A 19,363-nucleotide genomic window follows, 5' to 3' on the forward strand; every position below is an offset into this window, starting at 1 on the left:
TTATAAATATAAAGAACCAAAACTTAATCATGTAATAATTACCTTTAATTAAAAAATATCTCCATATAAAATAACTAAAACTGGTTGCAAAAATTCCAACAAATATTCTATGACTCTGCACCATCCGCGGAGGATCCCTTTGGCATCCCACGGATGCGCCAGCGGGTGGCTCATCACTGTTATCTAGATACAGATACTTATTGGGCCTGGCCCCTCCGCGTTCGCGTTTGCGTTCGAGTTCGCAGAGCAGAGCGGAGCGCACAAAAGTCACTCGCGGGTGCGCCATGGAGTGGTGGTGGGCCTGAAATCGACAGGGGCATCCGCGGCATCCGAATCGGAGTCCGAGACCAAGTCCGCGGCACATGGACTGCGATGGGACTGGGAAATGGGAGGGGAGCCAGCCAGCGAGCGCTCTGCTGCGTGCGGAATTTTCTTTCAGTCTGTGAGAAATCGTCGGCGTGTTCGGTTGTTCGCTTCGTTTGCTTATCGGAGAATAGTTTTCCTCTCGAAATTTTCGACGGGTGGAAAAGGCGGACAAACACCGCGGCCGCCCCCCTCAGAGTTTTTCCGAACTGGCGTGAGTGTGTGTTTGTGTGTGCGTGCATGGAAAATAGAGGAAAAACTTAATTTATTTTTAAGTTTTTATTTTCCCCTCCTCTGCTTTTGGTCGGCACTTTTCTCTGTCAAGAATTCCGGCTAAAAACCGATTGTGAATGAAAGCGTTTGTTGTGGTTCTGCCTTTTGGCTATCTGAAAAGATACAGAACTCTCTGCAAATTGACCGTGAACACCGCTCTTTAGCAGATGAATCTGTGAAGCTTTTTGAGGAATAAGCAGCGGGCCAAGAGCCCGGAAAAGCCAGTGATCTTTGTAAGGAAAACACAGCGGAAGTTTCTACAAAAATTAAAGGAATATAAATCATTTATTCGAAGGCATCGGAGAGTGTGAAAAATAAGCTGCTGAAATAAGTTGCTTGCGGGAAAGTGAGGGAAATTAAATTGTGAGAAATAAATGTATAAATAAATGCCGGGAAACCTGTGAGAGAACGAGAAACTTGTGAAAATTAAATGGTGATAGAAAATGAATAATATAAATAAATGCTAAATTAATGGCACTAAATCAGATGTATGATGTGTTTTGCAGCAATAAAACTACAAGAATACAAACAAAACTAGAGAAAAATTAAATCAGAATAAATAAATAATTGTAAATATATGCTTTAAATTAAATATAACCAAATTTAAAATCAAAAACGACTCCAATATATTATCAAATTAAATCATGTTAAAATCATGAGAAATACCCTTGTTTTCCCTCAAAATAAATAAATCAAACATCTAAGAAGCTTTTTAAATACATATAACAAATTATGGTATAAAAAACACTCAAATAAATAAATGACTTGGAAACTGTACCCCCAATGCTCCAATAAACTTCATATTTGTGACATATGGCGCAGAAATCGCACAACTCCATTCATCAAACTCGCCCCGGTCGACGTTCATAAATCACAGTGCCCAAAAAAAGAGTGTGACTAAACCATCGAGGGAAAAAATACAAAGTAGAAACACAACTCCGCACACCTTGGAGTTAGGAAAGCGTTCAAATCGGCGTGGGCAGTGACGCCTACCAATTTTCCATATGAAAATCAGCCTTTTCATGCCTTATCAAATCAATTTTCGATTTCAAGTGGCCAGCCCCCGAAGAAATCGGCGGTATTTTGTAGGCCTTTTGTTTTCGAACTTTTTTTAATTACCATAAAAATATATACAAAGTGGTGCAGAGAAAGAAAAATTAAAGAAAAATTATAAAAAAATGTATTTTTGCTAGAAAACTAGAGCCAGAAATTTTTAGAAATTTTATAAAGAAGCTCTACTATATTTTTAATATTTATTTCATTATATTTGTGACTATCAAAACGATGCAACGTATAATTGTTTCCGTGTATCTTGGCCAGAACTTTCCCAAAAAGAACTTCATTTAGTGGCAGCTGGCAAAGACTGGCTGTTATCCGGTAGATACATTTATTAATTTTTATGTAAATGTGTAGGAAAAATAGGGAGAAGGCAACACGCGTCTCTCATAAAATGCGCCCAGGCGATTGTCACTTTATATTTTTTTTTCGCCTTTGGTGTCATCTGCGGCCAGGCAGCGTTTCGAATTGTATTTTGACTGCTGCTGCGACGGGGCTATAAAAATATTCGAAACGACAAGATCTTTGGGCGGTGCATATAAAAATTAACAAGCTGAATTAGCGAGCAGGGCGAACTTAACAAGAACCAGAGGGGAAGCCCCTTCTGTGCAATTGACCTCGCGGTGTCGAACCTGCTGCTGCTGCTGGTGCTGCTGCATTTATCGTTTTCCCTTAAAAATAAAAATGCATAAACATAATGTCCCGACTGCACTGCGTGTATTTTTAGACAGCGCGCAGCGTAAATAATTCATTTTCCAGTCACAGTTGTGTTGACGTTTCCCCTCGAGGGGGTTGTGGGTTTCTCCCAGGGGAAGTCCCTCTGCCTTCTAAACTTGAAAGCGGCCTATTTTTGGCATCTGAACTTTGACCTGGGGGCATTGCAAAATCCCGAACTAGAAATTCCACTTCGAGAAAAGCAGCTTAAGCCACTTAAGGCCACTTTTTATGACCGATCCCCGCATCAGCCGAAAATACAATAAATTCTACTCAACTCCAAAGCGGACACTCAAGTGGTCTCCTCGGCGTGGTATCTCTGGGGCAGCAACTCAATTAAGTCCCCATAAAGTATCTGCAGATACGCTAATCAATGATATATATATATTTATATAAAACCCAAATAGTACTTGAATCTTCGCTCAATTTATTAGAGATTTGTTTGCCTTTAGGATTTTGGGCAATTAAAATGGCCAGTAAATGACTCAAGTGGAAGATGTGTACATAATTCGGGAATATAAAATTAAATTGATCATAAAATCTATGAAAATAAACTCGGTTGAACGCGAGAAAAGCAAACCATGCAAATTGGGGGAAAAGAAAAATCTAAATAAAATATTATATGATGAAATTTAGCTTAAATAACTATAATACATTTTTTAAAAATAATATTAAATTCTGTACTTCATAATCCAAGAAAAATAACACATATAGTTGTCCATTTCAAGGTCCTAATGAAGTTGCTGATTAATGAAAGCTGCTTTAGAGTATCATAATTACAATAAAAACCCAATAAACTCTTCAGAAAACAGTTTATAGTAATTAAAAGTGATTCTTCCCCTAGTGACCAATTAAAAATTCATAAAACGTGCACCATAAAAAAACCCGAAACAATATTTAAATAAAATGGAAAGCAAATATGTAATGGCCATAAATCTATTTCCAATTACAGTGAAGTGCGTTAGCGGTTGCCAAGAAAAATAACAAACAGACGATCGTCGGTGCCAATGTGTTTATGATGAACGCCAGCGAAATCAACGAAATTGAAACGTAATCGGGCGAAAGTCGGCTGGCCAAGTGCGTGAATGCACAAATAGGAAAATAGAAAAATAGGAAATCAAGAGGCGGCTTCAAAGGAAAAAGGAAGCCAGTTCTCCAGGCCCCCAACTCGCGAGTGTCTGTCAGTCGTTTTGGATATTCGAGGGGAACGGAACGGAAGGCCCGAGCGTTCTGTCAGCGGAGTGACATGCAGCATCTGTCTATGATGCGGCCATTGGGCCAGGACGTGATGCTGTGTCGCAGCTAGAGGGAAACACCCGATGCCCCCGATGATGCTATTTTTATGAGGCCCCAGACTACGGCCGACGACGAAGACGACGACGACGGATGCGTGGCCCCATGAAAAATCAATTAACACGCAAAATTATTAAAGACGAAGAACTCACACACACTGAAAGTCGAATAAGTAAACGAAAACCGAACGAAACTTGGAACTGGGATCTCGAATCTTGCAGTTCCCGCTCCCGGATCCATAGAATATAACTTCAAAAAGCAGCTGCTCTGGGATGTCGCGCCTCCTTGGATTGGCATTAGGCTGCCTTCTGGGCCTGCTGGCCATGCTGCTGCAATTGCCATCCGTGGCAGCCATGAAAGGTAAGTTCAGCCAAATGTAAAATTTATATAAATGAGGAAAGGGAAGCCGAAATTGGTATACCCTTGCAGTTTGCAATAGGATCATGGTATCGAATCAAAAATCTGTCATAACTAAGTCTAAAAATCAGAAAATTCAATTCGGAAAACTTTTCTGTGCTAGTTTTTTCTCGGCTAGCCACTCTGCATATTTATTTTAATTTTGTAAGAAAACTAATTTTTGTTTTAATTTTTGAGTATTTTAACGATGAAATTTTGAAAAAATCTTAAAAAAATGTTTTTCTTCCGGAAATTGCTAGAATGACTCGCCTATTAATGCTGATCAGGAATATATATGGTTTATAGGGTCGGAAATGACTGCTTTCCTAAATAAAATCAAAATACCCTTAATGAAGACCAAAAATATTTTAATTTTTGTAAATGGATATTTTCCATACTTTTTGCAAGCTTCTGCCTGAAATTATAATACCCTAAAAGGGTACAAAAAGGAGTTTAAGAAGCTGCTACTCTGTGTACAGTTAATTAAATGTTACGACAGTCAGGTAGCGCGAACCAGAACTTAATACCGCGGCATAAACACCAGATTTATCATGGCAAATGATCAACGCACGATTTATGCTCATTACAAATATGGCCAGCCACGGAATTGGCCGACAAAAAGCGGTCCAGACGGGCAGAAGCTGTGGCAGCTGCTGAAGCTGCAGCCAAATTGCATTTACTTTGCCTGCCATCGAAGCGGACATAAATAAAAGTCAAAATAAAGAGTTGCAAATGGTGCAATGCCACATACATTTTGGTGTTACTCGCGTGCGCCAAAAAGAGCCGAGGTACGGTGGGTTAGGATCTGGCTGGAGTGGTAATAAAATAAAATATAGAATATACACAATTAGGTTATAAATTAATAAAATACAAAAGGTTTACAGGGAGACTGGAGTTGAAAGGCATTTTCTTATAAAGAAACAAAATGTTACGTCTAAATAATAAAATAGGCGGAAATAGAAGCACTAAAATATTTTTAAAAATTAATGTTTCAAATAGTAAGTAAAAATATTTTTTTATAAAATATCAAAGAGGTTTTAAGCTTATATAAATTCCTACGAATTTCAAGTAGTTTCCACCCTCTCCAAAAATTCTGTAGTTTAAACTTTGAACTGTACTAGATTTATGTTGAACCATTTATATGACTTCCTTCCTGTACGCTTGCTATTAATGTACCTGGGATATACGTATGTATACCCATAATCTCCACCTATATATATATATATACCCATATATTCCCCTTGTGATTTCGCAATGCTCCATGGTAACCCCCGAAGCCCTCGGCCCATAAAATCCAACTACTTAACTGCAATGCGCCGCCGCGGTGCACTTAACGCATTTTTCACGCTTGACATTTGACTTGGGGCGCACTTTTCTCGATGTCGTCGTTGTCTGCTCCCCGGTTATTGTTGTTCTGTTGTATCCAAGGGACTCCAAGAGTATCTCCAAGCGAAAAGCACGAGTATCTGTGCGGTGCACCGCAAGTGCTCTTAATTTCGTTGTATCTTCCGTAGGAGACACTCACACAATAAGATGTACATATGTACTCAGGCGGTCGTTTATTTTTAGTCTTTCAGTGCAAATGTATTTTTAATGATATTTTTAGTTGGCATGTGACGTCACTTGGGGGACTAGGCAGCCAAAAAACATGAATCATCCGTTTTTCTCACTATTCTTTATAAGACTTGGGGTATAAATGCACGGAAAATAATGTGAATTTATATCAAGATACAGTCAGAGAAGTAATTTAATGTTACTATAAATATTTAAACTTTTTAAATTGGATTTTGTTATTTAAATATAGAGGTTCGAATATCAAAGCATTTTATAATTTATAGAAACTTATAGAAAATAATTTATTCTTTAGAATATAAAATACTTTTTAGTGTATCTTAGGTATATTCTTGTTTTATGGCTACGCGAAATGTAAATCATTTACACGCGCAACGAGAGCGATGTGCCAAATTTAACAGAGACGTGTGTGGATACGAATGTATCTGTAGCCATGTATCCGTATCTGTATCTGGTGCGCGCCATCTGCCGAGCTTTTTGATTATTCATTTGCATTTCCAATATAAATATCAACACATGCTCGATGCTAACTGCAGCAGGCGCAGTAAAAACCAATTTATTTTGGCGACATTTTCCCCCTGAGTCATGTCTCTTTATGAGTCGAATGTCGCTGGATAGTTAGATCCCACTGATCGGGATAAATATAATTGAATTTAATGCGGCCCCGGAGCCTAATTAGGGTTGAATTCGCTGCCGATGGCGGCGACAACACATGGAGGCCATAGAACCGATGGAAGCCGCATGGAAATTCGGTTTTTATTTGATTTAGATTGATCTCTTAAGCTGGAGAATGCGGCAACGACGCGAAAGGGGTGAAGGAAACTATTTTAATGGGCGTACTTGGAGGAGACCGCAGGAATTACTGCAAAGATTACGAGCTGAGAACAACATTAAGGAAATATTTTTGGGGGTTATCCCTGTCACTTGTAATGGCTTCAGTCTGCTGGAAATGGTTTTGGGAATAGCCAGAAAGTACTTGGGATTTTTCTTAACTCGCTCTTATTGCGAACGAGTTTTTGATAAATAATCCCAATGCAACCTCAATATGAAAGAGTTTCTTCGAACCGTTTTAAGACCCCGATCACCTCGATTTCCTAGCCAATAAAGCTGGAATCCCAATCAATTTGCTTGGCACACGCAGAGCTCCATAAATATGGAAGAAATCCACTCAAGATCACGTAATAAGCCCACAAATCAGCGGCACCACTAATAAACTTTGACATTATTAGTAAAATAAAACTACGAATGGGTAAAAATAATTTATAAATTGCCAATGTCGCAGACGGTGAAGTGGCGACGGCGGGCCACCAAAGAAGCATTAATTAAAGACAGAAAAAAGATGAAAACACGACCATAAAACCGAATAACTTTGCAGCCATAAAGAGTCAACGCTGCATATAACTCAAATAAAATAAACATTGGCCATAACATAAATATTCGCCGGCTACCTAGACAAGTCACCAGAAAGAAGGAAAAAATAAAATAAGAGATAAACATAAATTTAGCATTTGATAGGGGGGACGGGGAGGAGTTTCTGGGGAGCAGTGGGTGGCGGCTGCTGCATCTGTGGCCATAAGTCTTGCGACGTGTGCCCGTTGGCCCGCCTCTGATGTTTTTTCCCCATTTTTGGACAGACTCCTCTCCCCCCACGAGGGAGCTGATGATGATGTCTCATTTGTTCGCTGCCCGACATTTGGAATGACTTGTGACTCTGATGCGGCTTGTTGACGCTGGACCACATTTTGTTGATGCAAATTGCATTTATTGTTGGGCCCCCAACTTCCTGGAGCAGAAAATGTCTTTCTTCGCTGAAGATTGGCAGGCCAAAAGGCATTTCTTGACAAGCTTTTGTTTATTCGTTAAGGGTTTAGGCTATTAAGCCAGTTGGCTTTCATTTAATGATAATTGCTGTGGTATTTATTCTAACAAAAAAACCAGTAAGGAAACTAACTTCAGGAGGCCGAAATTTGTATACCCTTGCAGTTTGCCATAGGATCTATAATCCAATCGAAAATTCATCATAACTAAGCCGAAAAAGCATCAAATTCAATTCGGAAAACTTTTCTGTGCTATTTTTTTCTAGGGTAACGAAACTGCATACAACATTTTTAATTTTAAAAAATAAAAATTTTAGGCAATTTTTGAAAATTTTAATGCATTTTTTTTTTTGCAAAAATGGCTAAAAAATAAATTTCTTCCGAACAAAGCTAGAAAGAAGCGCCTGTTAATGCTGATCAAGAATATATATGATTTATAGGGTCGGAAACGACTCCTTCACCGACTAAAATCATAAAAACCCTTCAAGAAGATCTGAAATATTCACTGTCTTTAAATGAATATTTTTATATATTTAAAGTGGTATTTTTTTTATAAAAAATAATCATAACTAAGCCAAAAAAGCATCAAATTCAATTCGGAAAGTTTTTCTGTGCTAGTTTTTTCCAGATAAACAAATCTGCTTAAATTTCACATTTTAAGATATTAAAATTTTTGCTAATTTTTCCTGTGACAATAGAACCATTTTAAGACCACAAAAATACAAAAAGAAATTAGGAAAAATGTTTTTCTTCTAAACATGGCTAGATCGACTCCTATTTTTGTGCTGATCAAGAATATATATGATTTATAGGGTCGGAAACGACTCCTTCGGTAATTAAAATCATAAAACCACTCAAGAAGATCTAAAATATTCACACTCTTTAAATGAATACTTTTAGATATTATAATGGTAATTTTTGTATAAAAAATAATCATAACTAAGCCAAAAAAGCATCAAATTCAATTCGGAAAGTTTTTCTGTGCTTGTTTTTTCTAGGGTAACAAAACTACATACAAATTTTCTAATTTTAAGATATTACAATTTTTGCTAATTTTTTCTGTGACAATTGAAGCATTTAAGACCTCAAAAATACAAAACAAAATTATGAAAAATCTTTTTCTTCTAAACATGGCTAGATCGACTCCGCTTTTCGCCCTGATCAAGAATATATATGATTTATAGGGTCGGAAATAACTCCTTCACTATGTAACACACTTTTGACTAAAATTATAATACCCTGCAAGGGTATAATAAAACAGGCTGCTTAAAATATATAAGAAAAATAACATTGTTTTACAGCCTCTTCAAAATCACTTAAATATTTCACAATTGTGAAAAAACATTTATTTTAAACTTGTTGCTCTTTTTAAAACATGTTTTTGTTTGCTCTTTTTCTATCTATAAATATAATTTTTATAGAATATCTCTGGAAAAAATTATATATTTATATTAATATACATTTTTGCTGCTTAATTTAACCTAAATTAATATTAAATTTTTTTTTTAAATATGCTTAGGAAATAACAAATGTTTTAAATAATAAAAAAATAAAATAAATAAATACAAAAAGAGTATCCCAAATCGTGGGTGACCATTCCCTTTGTGAAATTTCTGTATTTTGTGTTTTTGTTTAACCAACGATAACGCCTCCGCATCTTTGTGTCGCCTTTTGTTTTGGTTTCGGGGCACGCGCATCGGAAGAAGTAGCAATTTCCAAGAGCATTTATTTACAGCAGCCGGGCACCACTACTCCCACTAATGTGGGTCAAATGCAGGCCGATGGGAAAGTGTTTTGGTGCTTCTCTTGGGTTTTTCTTTCGGCCCTTTCCGCCGTCTTTTGACGCCTGATTGCTGCTAATTGGCGGCAAAATGGTCCAACGGCCAACGCATCAATGGCTATCCGCTTTGTTTGCCTGTTTATCCATCTGTCTGCTGTTTGTCTGCCATTCGCATGCAACTGTTTTTCCACACATCTATTTTTCCACATTTTTCCATACATTTTCCCATGTGGGTTAGGTCAATATGCGTGTGTCCTACCAGCAGCGAAAATAAACAAATATCAAAAAAGCATTTCTCCCTTTTCAAAAACAAAAAGAAAGAGAATTGCCTAAAATATCTTTCATGTTTTGACAAATGTACGCCTCGAAAATAATTTATTGCACAAGCATAGCCCAGAATATGAATCATTAATCATGCAATTTTTACGAGGTGGTATTCATAGCGAGAAATTTGGAAAAATATTCCAGGGAACACGTTCAGAGTCGGGCACCAAGAAAAGCACGTTCGCCGGTAATTAAGCAAAATCAAGATACAAAAGATACAAAGATGGTTCTCAATAGATAAATGACTGACTGACTGACTGACAGGGTGACCTCGGCAGACACTGACTGACAGACAGCTGATGGCCTGATCTCTAACGATCTGGACAAATTTGTATATGGATTCCGAGTAGAGGAACGCGATTGCCAATCAAATTGGCGGCGGCTCTTGCAACATTATGAGCACTGCGGACTGGTTAGTGTATCCATCTCAGTCAGCTGCAACCAGAAAAGATTGATTTTGGGATATTCTCATTGAAAGAAATTCTTTTTGATACAGAAAAAGATATAAAGATACTTAGCATTATAGGAAAATTTATAATAAATTTATTTTGCACATTTCTAAAGCCTTAAAAGTATTTTAAACTTGTTCTATATATTTTTTTCATTACCCCAACTATCATTCTCGTTTATAACCCAATTTAAATCGCTGCATTTTCAATTTTCCAACTCCCATTTTCCCCCTTCTCAGTCTCCCTGTTCGGCGACGGCTACATATCGATGCCGCTGCAGGAGGCCAAGATGTCAACGAACATCCGCGTCAAGTTTCGCACCCGCCAGGAGAACGCGCTGCTCTTCCTGGCCGCCGGCCGAACCGATTACTGCCTGCTGCGCCTGGAGAACGGCCTGATCAGCTTTGGCTATAAAATCGAACGGGATGTGGTGCAGGTGAGTTAGGATTATTAACGGACAGTTTCCCCCTTACATATGACTGCAATTACTCGGACTCCGATTACAGTTGCGTTCACCCAAAAAGCAAAAGCTCAACGACCTGGAGTGGCACGACGTGGCGGTGCAGCGGTTCGAGAACAACATCACCTTGCAGGTGGACAGCTATATAATGCGAAAGCAGTTGCCGGGCGATCTCAGTGCCCTCAATATACACTTTGGGACATTTCTAGGTGGCGTTGGTGACTTCACGGCCGAGTTCTTGAATGATGTTATTGGATTTCGGGGCTGTATATCGGATGTGAGTATATAATGTTATTGAAAAATAGTAGAGAAAAATAATTTAGACTTAAGAATATTTATTCGTAAACAAATTTGTTTCAACAACTCGATAAATTTGCAATTCTTTAACAATAACTTATCAGCCACAGCAACTATACACCTACAAACTCAACCACAACAACATAATTTCCTCCCAGGTCTTCTACAACAACATCAACATTATAAAAAGGGCCAAGGACCGCACCAGCCACACCACCAGCACTGGAGTATCCTGGACCTGCAGCAGTGAGTTCGACGGAACGACACAGGACAGCATTAGCTTTCTGAAGAACGATTCCTATGCCTTGATGCTGAAGGAGTCGCATGCCATAGGAGAAACGTGAGTTACTCCAAGGAAATAAATCAAATAATAAATAAATAAATGGTTTATATTTATTTTCTTACAGCCTCTCCCTGCAATTCCGCACCATGGCCACGGCTGGCATAATATTCTTCAACGGCGGCTTTGATTTCATACTCCTCGAGATCGAGGAGCAGCGCCTGAAGGTGACCTTCAACAAGGCCGGCAGTCTGGTGCAATTTATGACCAACGAGTCCGTCTCGGACGGCAAGTGGCACCGGGTCCTGCTGCGGTACAACGCCGCCATCGCGGAGCTAATCCTCGACGAGGCCGCCGGTGGCTATCGGGGAACGCATGCTAACGAGACCAAGGCGAGCATAAATCTCGAGAAGAGCGTCTTCTTTGGCGGCGTCCAGGAGGAGATGCGCCGGCGGCTCATCGGAAAGGGACTGCGGATCAATGAGGTCAGCTTCAAGGGCTGCATGCGGGATCTCCGGGTGAATGATCTGCCGCTGGGCTTCGCCGAGATGAGCATCTCGCGGCACCTGGCCCTGGGCTGTCTGTGGAAGTATCCCTGCGTGGAGCACAATCCCTGCCTGAAGAGCGGCGTCTGCAGCCAGCACGGCGTGGATGGCTTCATCTGCTACTGCGATCAGTCCTACTGCATCAAGGCCGATTTCCAGGGGCCCTTTAAGATCTTCACCGAAACGAGTCCGGAGCTGGAGCTCCTCTACGTCTCCCCCATGCAGCTCTTGGAGGGAGGCACCGCCTTCCTCTCGCCCCATTTCATCGACATCATCCTGGATCTCCGCCGCTATCCGAGTCTCAACGAGCAGTCCATCATCTTCCATGTGGTGCACCAGCCCAGGTACGGCCAGCTCCTGCAGTATTCCTCCGAAAAAACCAACTTCGTGCCTTGCCGCAGCTTCAATTTGGTGGACCTGGCCACCGACAAGCTGAAGTACGTGCACAATGGCCAGGAGAACTTCAACGACCATGCCACGCTGGACATGCAGGTCTTTGGGGACATACACAAGATACCGGAGAACATTCTGGGGAAGCACAGGTTCCTCCTGCACGCGAATATTACGCCCGTGAATGATCCGCCGCAGCTGAGGCTGCATCTTCACAAAATCCTGCGCGTCATTGAGGGCATCGAGAGGGTCCTCGACGTGGATCTTTTCAACATAGACGATCCGGATAGTGAGCCCGGCAATTTGATATACACCATCCTGCCTCCCCTGAATCCCCAGGAGTCCTTCGGCTGCTTCATGGTCGGCGGAGTGACTACCTCCACCTTCTCGCAGGCGGATGTCAATGTGGGCAAGGTCTCATATCTCTACAACTCCACGACAACGGAATCCTTTAGCTATCAGCTGCAGCTCCAGGTATCGGACGGCATAGAGACCAGTGACACAGTCTATCTGCCGGTGTCGGTGCATCCCCTGGAGCTGCGACTGGTGAACAACACCGGGCTGATCATGATTCACAAAAGCTCGCTGCTCCTGAGCCCCGCCAATCTCTCCATCGGTACGAATGCCCTGGATGAGCCCTCCATTGACATTAGGTACGACGTGGTGAAGGCGCCGCAGCATGGCGTGCTCCAGAGACTGCGCCAGATCGATGGCTCCTGGGTGAACGTGGACTGGTTCAGCGACAACCAGCTTCTGCTCGGCCACATCCGCTATCTGCACAGCAGCGATTTCCCTTGGCAAGACGAATTCAAGGTGTGTATCGTAAAATAGAGTAGGAAAATTGTAAAAAAAAACTAGCTAAAGGTGGAAAAATAGTCATAAAAGCAAGCTTGAGCCATAAATGGGCAGGGAGCCAATAACACTAACTTGCTAGGTTTTAGGAAAGTGTTAATCAGTCTGTGGCAGTTACTCTTTTAGAGGCTTTTGACTTTCTCCGGGAATCATTCAAAATCCCTCCTTGATTGCTTGCTTTCTTTTATGTAGAAAAATCCTTTAAAATATTGCAAATCTTTTAATAATTTTCTTCACTCATTTCCCGGCCTCTCTAGTCATTCTCCTATTACCTCCCAATTCCAAGTTCCTTGCTGACCAGTGTAGCCAACATAAAATTTGCATTGATTTCACTTTTTATTCCCCAGTTTATTGCCTCGTTTGGCTTTGTTACCACTCAAACGTTCGACTTCCGCATCACCTTCACGCGCCTGGTCATAGAGAGCCACAGGCCATCGAAGATTGCCATCAATGGGAGCCGGGAGATACCGCTGACCAGCGAGATCCTCTCGTACGAGACCACGCCCATCGGCAGCTTCCCGCGGAGCGTGATCTACAAGATAACGAAGCCCACTCGATATGGCGGCATCTACGTGGAGGGATCCCGGAAGGCGGCCAAGCAGCTGGACTCGTTCACCCAGCAGGACATAGACAAGCGGAGGATCCGCTACCAGACGCACCACACCAGCTACTCGAGGTTCACGGATCACCTGGAGTTTGTGGTCTCGGTGGCCGAATGCGACGATGTGGCGGGATCGCTGGAGATTAACTACCGACCGCCCGAGGAGCTAATCAACAAGCTGAGCTATCAGACCCACGAGGTGCTTCAGGTGCAGGAGGGCGAGCGGGCCTTGATTACAAAGAATCACTTCGAGATTCGCTTCAACATTTACGAGAGCCTGGAGTTCCAGGTGAGCACCAGTCCCGAGCACGGAGTCATCTGCAAGTACGACGAGCAGACGGGTCTCACCACGCCCGTGGAGGTATTTAGCCTGGATCAACTGTTCCGGAACGACATTTACTATTGCCACGACGACACAGAGTCCACGCGGGACACCTTCGAGCTGCTCATACTCTCCGGCGACGAGACGGACCTCCAGTTTGTCTCTAACATGGAGGTGCACATCAAGCTGGTCAACGACAACGAACCCTACCGCTCGGCCATGGAAAGGGTGTTCCATGTGGTGAGGAATGGTATCAGGACGCTCAATCCCACGGTGCTGCAGTACCTGGACGCGGATGTCAATACAAACCACACGGACATCCACTTTATCCATGTGTCCAGCACGAATGGGGCCTTCTACAAGTCGGGTCACTTCATCGATAGCTTCAGCCAGGACGATATCGCCAACCGGAGGATAATGTTCCAGCACACGGGCCCGGATGCCGGCACCGCCTCCTTCATAGTCACCGATCGGGAGCACGAAGTGAATGGCCTGCTGGAGATCCGGGCCTCGGATCCCTTTGTCTCCATGCTGGCCACCAACGCATCCATTGTTCAAGAGGGCAAGTTTGTGGTTCTCAAGAACAAAGACTTTATTTTGGAGACGAACCTGGACATTAAGCTGGATGAAATATACTACGAGGTGATCAAGCCCCCTTCCTACGGCATCCTCATGTACCTGAGCAGGGCGAACGAGGGGGAGAATGGCACCACCGTCTACAAGGCCACCAACTACACGTCGCTGAGTAACTTCACCCACCTGGACATCGAGCGCGAGCGATTGGTCTACTGGAACACGGAGATTGCCTCGATGGACAAAGTCAGGTGAGGTTTTTCGGGGTTAATTTAAATTATAAATTATACTTATTTAAATTCTCAATTTAAATTATAAATTATACTTAATTATAAAATATATTTTTTTAAATTCTTAATCAGATATCGAGTTCACATCAAGAACATAACAGCCGAGGGTGAAGTCATGTTCCGCATATATCCCTCGGCCTACTGGGAGCCCCTGCAGGTCAAGCAGAACCACACGCTCTATGTGGAGGAATCCACCAGCGTGCTCATATCCCGAGATGTCCTGGAGGTTGTCCATCCCAACATCTCCCCTGGAGACATCACTTTCTTGGTGACCTCCTCGCCCATGCACGGCTACCTGGAGATGCAGTCCATGTCCTTCGACGACGAGTACAACTGCAAGGTGTTCGACCAGTCCTCGGTCAACACCGAAAAGATGTTCTACATACAAGCTGGGGTCAATCAGTCCACGGATTACTTTGTCTTCGATGCCACCAATGGCATCACTTGGCTCCGGCAGCTGATGCTCAAGATCGTCATCATACCCGAGAAGCTCTACATGCACTCGAACATTATTTCAGTTGTGGAGGGCAAGACTGTCCAGCTGAATCCCACTGATATACAGCCTTACTCGGAGTACTATCGGGGCAAGATCCTCGAGTACATCGTCACCATCACCGCGAGTTCGGGTCACATTCTGGCCGGAAACTCAAAGGTGAAGCGATTCACCCAGAAGCAGCTGGAGCAGGGCAGCATTCAGTATGTGCATAATGGCAGCGAGAATGCCACTGATACCATCACCCTGGTGGCCATGGCCAGGAACAAGGAGAGCGTGCCCTTTGAGCTGGAGTTTGCGGTGGTTCCGGTTAACGACGAGGAGCCCATGATGGTCACCAATACGGGTCTGCAGGTGTGGAATGGCGGTCGTTATGTCATCAGGAATACGGATTTGTGTAAGCATGAGAGGATTTATTTATAAGGCAAGAGTTTTCGGTGTATTAATTTTTGTAAAATGTGTCCTTGCAGTGGCTCAGGACTACGACACTCCGCCGGAGAATCTCACCTTTGTGGTGCATCACATTTACGGCGGTTACTTGGCCCGAAAATCCGCACCTCAGCGCAAGATCGAGCAGTTCACCCAGGCTCAGGTGAATCGAGAGGATATATACTTTATGCACGACTCCAACTCCCGGCGGAATGAACTCTCCTTCATAGTCACCGATGGCCTGTTCAACACCTCTACTCAGATCCTTAACATTGAGATCAAGCCCATTGAAATCCTGGCCGAGCACAACGAGAACCTGCATGTCTTTCCGCTGACCAAGAAGCAGATACTCCGCGATCACCTACACTTCAAGTGCTCCGACGAGGAGCGGGAGATACACTACAACATCACAGTTCCCCCAAGTCTGGGGCGCATTGTGAATGAGTATTTGGATAATGGCTTCACGAAGGAGGTCAACGAGTTTACCCAAACGGATGTCGATAATGGCCACATCTTTTACGAGCACACGGCCGTCATTATGGAGTTTCGCATCAACGATTCCTTCTACTTCGATGTGGTGGCCGAGCGGAGTGACCGGTTGTTGGATCAAAAGTTCAACATCGAGATATCGGTTTCTTCTGGGGGCTTGCTCAGGTTCCTGCCAGTGAATAAGCTCTCCGTGGATGAGGGCGGTTCGGTGCCTATAAAACTGGATTTCTCAAAGATCTTGGAGTACCTGAAAACGAAGGCTGGCATCAATAATCCCGAGCTGTTTATAGAAGCGATACAGAAACCCTCGCATGGCAACATCGGTCTGGGTCATGAGTTTAGGAATATGCAGAGGTATCACCCAAGTGATTTTTTCACCAAGAAAGTTTACTACATGCACGATCATTCGGACACCTTGGAGGACACCATACTCATGTCGGTTTATCTGACCCAGGGGTGAGTTATGGTGGCAAATAATATTTTAAATTTAGCATAGATAATTTTAAAAAAACAAGAAAGAATGCTAACTTTGGCCAGCCAAAGTTTGTATACCCTTGCAGGTAACAATTAAAATATATCATAACTAAGCCAAAAATGCATTAATTTCGATTCGGAAAGCAGTTTTGTGTTAGTTTTCATTAATTTAAAAAAACTGCATACCAAATTTAAAATTTTAAGAAATCAAAATTTTTGGCCATTTTTGCTAATTTTAATGATGTAACCCCTTATAAAATTTTGCAAAAATGGCCTAAAAATCGATTTCTTCCGGACATGTCTAGAAAGATTCCCCTGGTGATGCTGATCAAGAATATATATACTTTATAGGGTCGGAAACGTCTCCTTCACTGCGTTGCAAACTTCTGACTGAAATTATAATACCCTGCAAGGGTATAAATATGCACAATAAGTCTATTAAAAATATTTAAAATATTATTATATTTCTATTGCATTTTATATATTTATTTATTCATTTTATTCAACACAATTTCCTTATACTTTCCAGCAACATTTTCCTTTGCAACCTCACCATACCGGTCTCCATAAACCCCATCAACGACCAACCCTTCCACTTGATCACCCACCTGCCTCAGATGACCGTGGTCGAGGGCGAGAATCGCACTATCACCAGGAACGATTTGCTCACAGAAGACGCGGATACACCCCCCGAGGAGATCATGTACGACGTGATGAGCGGACCCACGCTGGGAGTGCTCAAAAAGATCTCGAACGATGGCCAGGTGGAGGATCTGCTGGCCTTTTCGAATCAGTTTACACAGGCGGACATCAACAACGATCGGATCGTGTATGTGCACTTTGGCACGCCGCAGTCCACCACATTTTGCTTCACTGTATCCGACGGCCAGTCCAATGCCGCCTACGAGATATTCACCATCAAGATAGCTCCCATAAGTCTGCATCCTGCGGCGGTTCAGGTGCCAGTGAAGGTCCAGCAGGGCGCCACCAGTGCCTTCATGAAACTGGATCACATTGGCGTCACCACGAATGTCCAGGTGGCGAGGCTGTCCTACAATGTCACCAACTCTCCGCTTTACGGGATCATAGTCTTCAAGCATCAGCCCACGCTGAGGTTCAACCAGCAGCAGCTGGAGACCTCACAGATCAGCTATATGCAGACGGATCTGAATCGGTCCAACGACACCTTCCAGGTAAGCGCCTATGTCCCAGGCACCAACTATGCCGCCCAGGTGGACGTGGTGATGGAGGTGGAGCCCGTCATACAAATCGCAGACATAGTGATGAAGGAGGCCGACACTGCCACCACGGGAGGCAAGGTGAAGCTGCTGCCCTCGCTGGACAACGACAATCCGCTGTCCCTGAAGCTGAACAAGTTCAATCCGAAGTTCGTGATCACCAAGATGCCGGCCACGGGGCAGATCAGGAAGATAATCCGCAGCACGGGCCTCACTTCCGATGGCCAGAACGAGCGGTCCACGAATATCTTCTCCTACAAGGAACTGCGGAGTGGCGTGGTCTACTTTGTGCCCCACTCGCCGGTGGAGGAGACTGAGGCGGACAGCGATACCTTCGACTACCAGCTGCTCATCAAGACGGTGCAGCCGGCCCAGGCCTCGGTGCTGATAGAGTACAGGAGCAGGATCGAGGAGACGGAGACGGTTCACCTGGGCAGTGCTGGCGGCTTGTCCATCAATTACCTGGCCATAGGCTGTGCCATATTCATCGTTCTAATCTGCCTGCTGATCGTCCTGCTGATCCTGAAAATCCGCAAGCTGCGGAAGCACAAGGCGGACATATCCAAGGACCAACCGCCGGCTCTGCCCTGTCCCCCGGACCTGACCTCCGTGAGTCCGCAGCACCATCTGCACAACCACCACCACAGCAGCCATCACTACGCCAGCTCCGAGGCGGACTCGGTGCCGGCCACCGGCAACTCCACGCCGCTGCCCGGCTTCAGCAATATTCCGCACTGCAAGATCATACCGGTGGAGTCGTACAAGCACGAGTTTCCCGACTACGACCCCGACGAGGAGGAGACGGATGACCAGTGCGACCCGCAGCAGATGATGCTGCCGCAGCGCTACAATCCCTACCACCTGGATCACGACGCCTGGAGTTCGTCCTGCGACATGGCGAACGACTTTGCGGGCTATGCCTCGGTGCCGCAGAGTATCTCCGGATCGGTCAGTTCGCCGCCCTCGGCCCCGCCCACGAATCCCTTGCTGCGAAGGAACCAGTATTGGGTTTGAAGTACTACAAATAAACTAAAAAGTATACAAAAAGAGGGATCAAGGTACAGTGGAATTTCGGGATAATTAATTTTAAAAGGTCACGAATTTAAGAGTTGCTTCTGAGTTTTTTTTTAATATTGTTAACGACAAATAGTGCCACAACAAACATCATGTTCCCCAAGAAGTTCCACTGTAGAATGACAAACGCGATCAAAATTGGTTCAAATTGGATCGGAATTATTAGTCGTAGGTTATTTATTTAAGTGTAAGCATTACATTTAAGGCTGATGTACGAGATTCGTTAGGGATTAGAGAGTGGAAGCATTTTATAAAAACTTACAGCAATTTTTATATGTATTTCTATATATATTTCCATATATTACTATATATAATATATGAAATCCAAAACATATCTGGCGTGTCATATACAAGCAAACGATTAGATTTAGAAAAGCAATCGAGAGTTATACTCAAAAAGCCAACATAACTTTAGACTTAGAGACATTGTGTTTGCCAACCTGGAATACTTATTACAATAAATGACAATACTTTTAAGCGGAATTGAGTTGTTTTAATGTGGAATTAAAAGTGGAATAA

The 19,363-nt window shown here is 43.1% G+C and overlaps 1 protein-coding gene across 1 annotated transcript; it reads left to right on the forward strand.

Annotated features, from left to right (window-relative positions):
- The first annotated feature begins 451 nt into the window (after positions 1 to 451).
- Positions 452 to 19,327, forward strand: kon (chondroitin sulfate proteoglycan 4-like protein). Its single transcript, XM_017166303.2, has 10 exons — positions 452 to 577; positions 3,359 to 4,059; positions 10,277 to 10,473; positions 10,544 to 10,774; positions 10,953 to 11,134; positions 11,202 to 12,822; positions 13,209 to 14,608; positions 14,720 to 15,537; positions 15,611 to 16,514; positions 17,062 to 19,327. The coding sequence occupies exons 2-10, from the start codon at positions 3,972 to 3,974 to the stop codon at positions 18,782 to 18,784; spliced, it is 7,164 nt and encodes a 2,387-aa protein (XP_017021792.1). The 5' UTR covers positions 452 to 577; positions 3,359 to 3,971; the 3' UTR covers positions 18,785 to 19,327.
- Positions 19,328 to 19,363: the final 36 nt, after the last annotated feature.

The sequence above is a fragment of the Drosophila kikkawai genome, chromosome 2L (genome assembly GCF_030179895.1).
Source record: "Drosophila kikkawai strain 14028-0561.14 chromosome 2L, DkikHiC1v2, whole genome shotgun sequence".
NCBI classification, from domain to species: Eukaryota; Metazoa; Arthropoda; class Insecta; order Diptera; family Drosophilidae; genus Drosophila; species Drosophila kikkawai.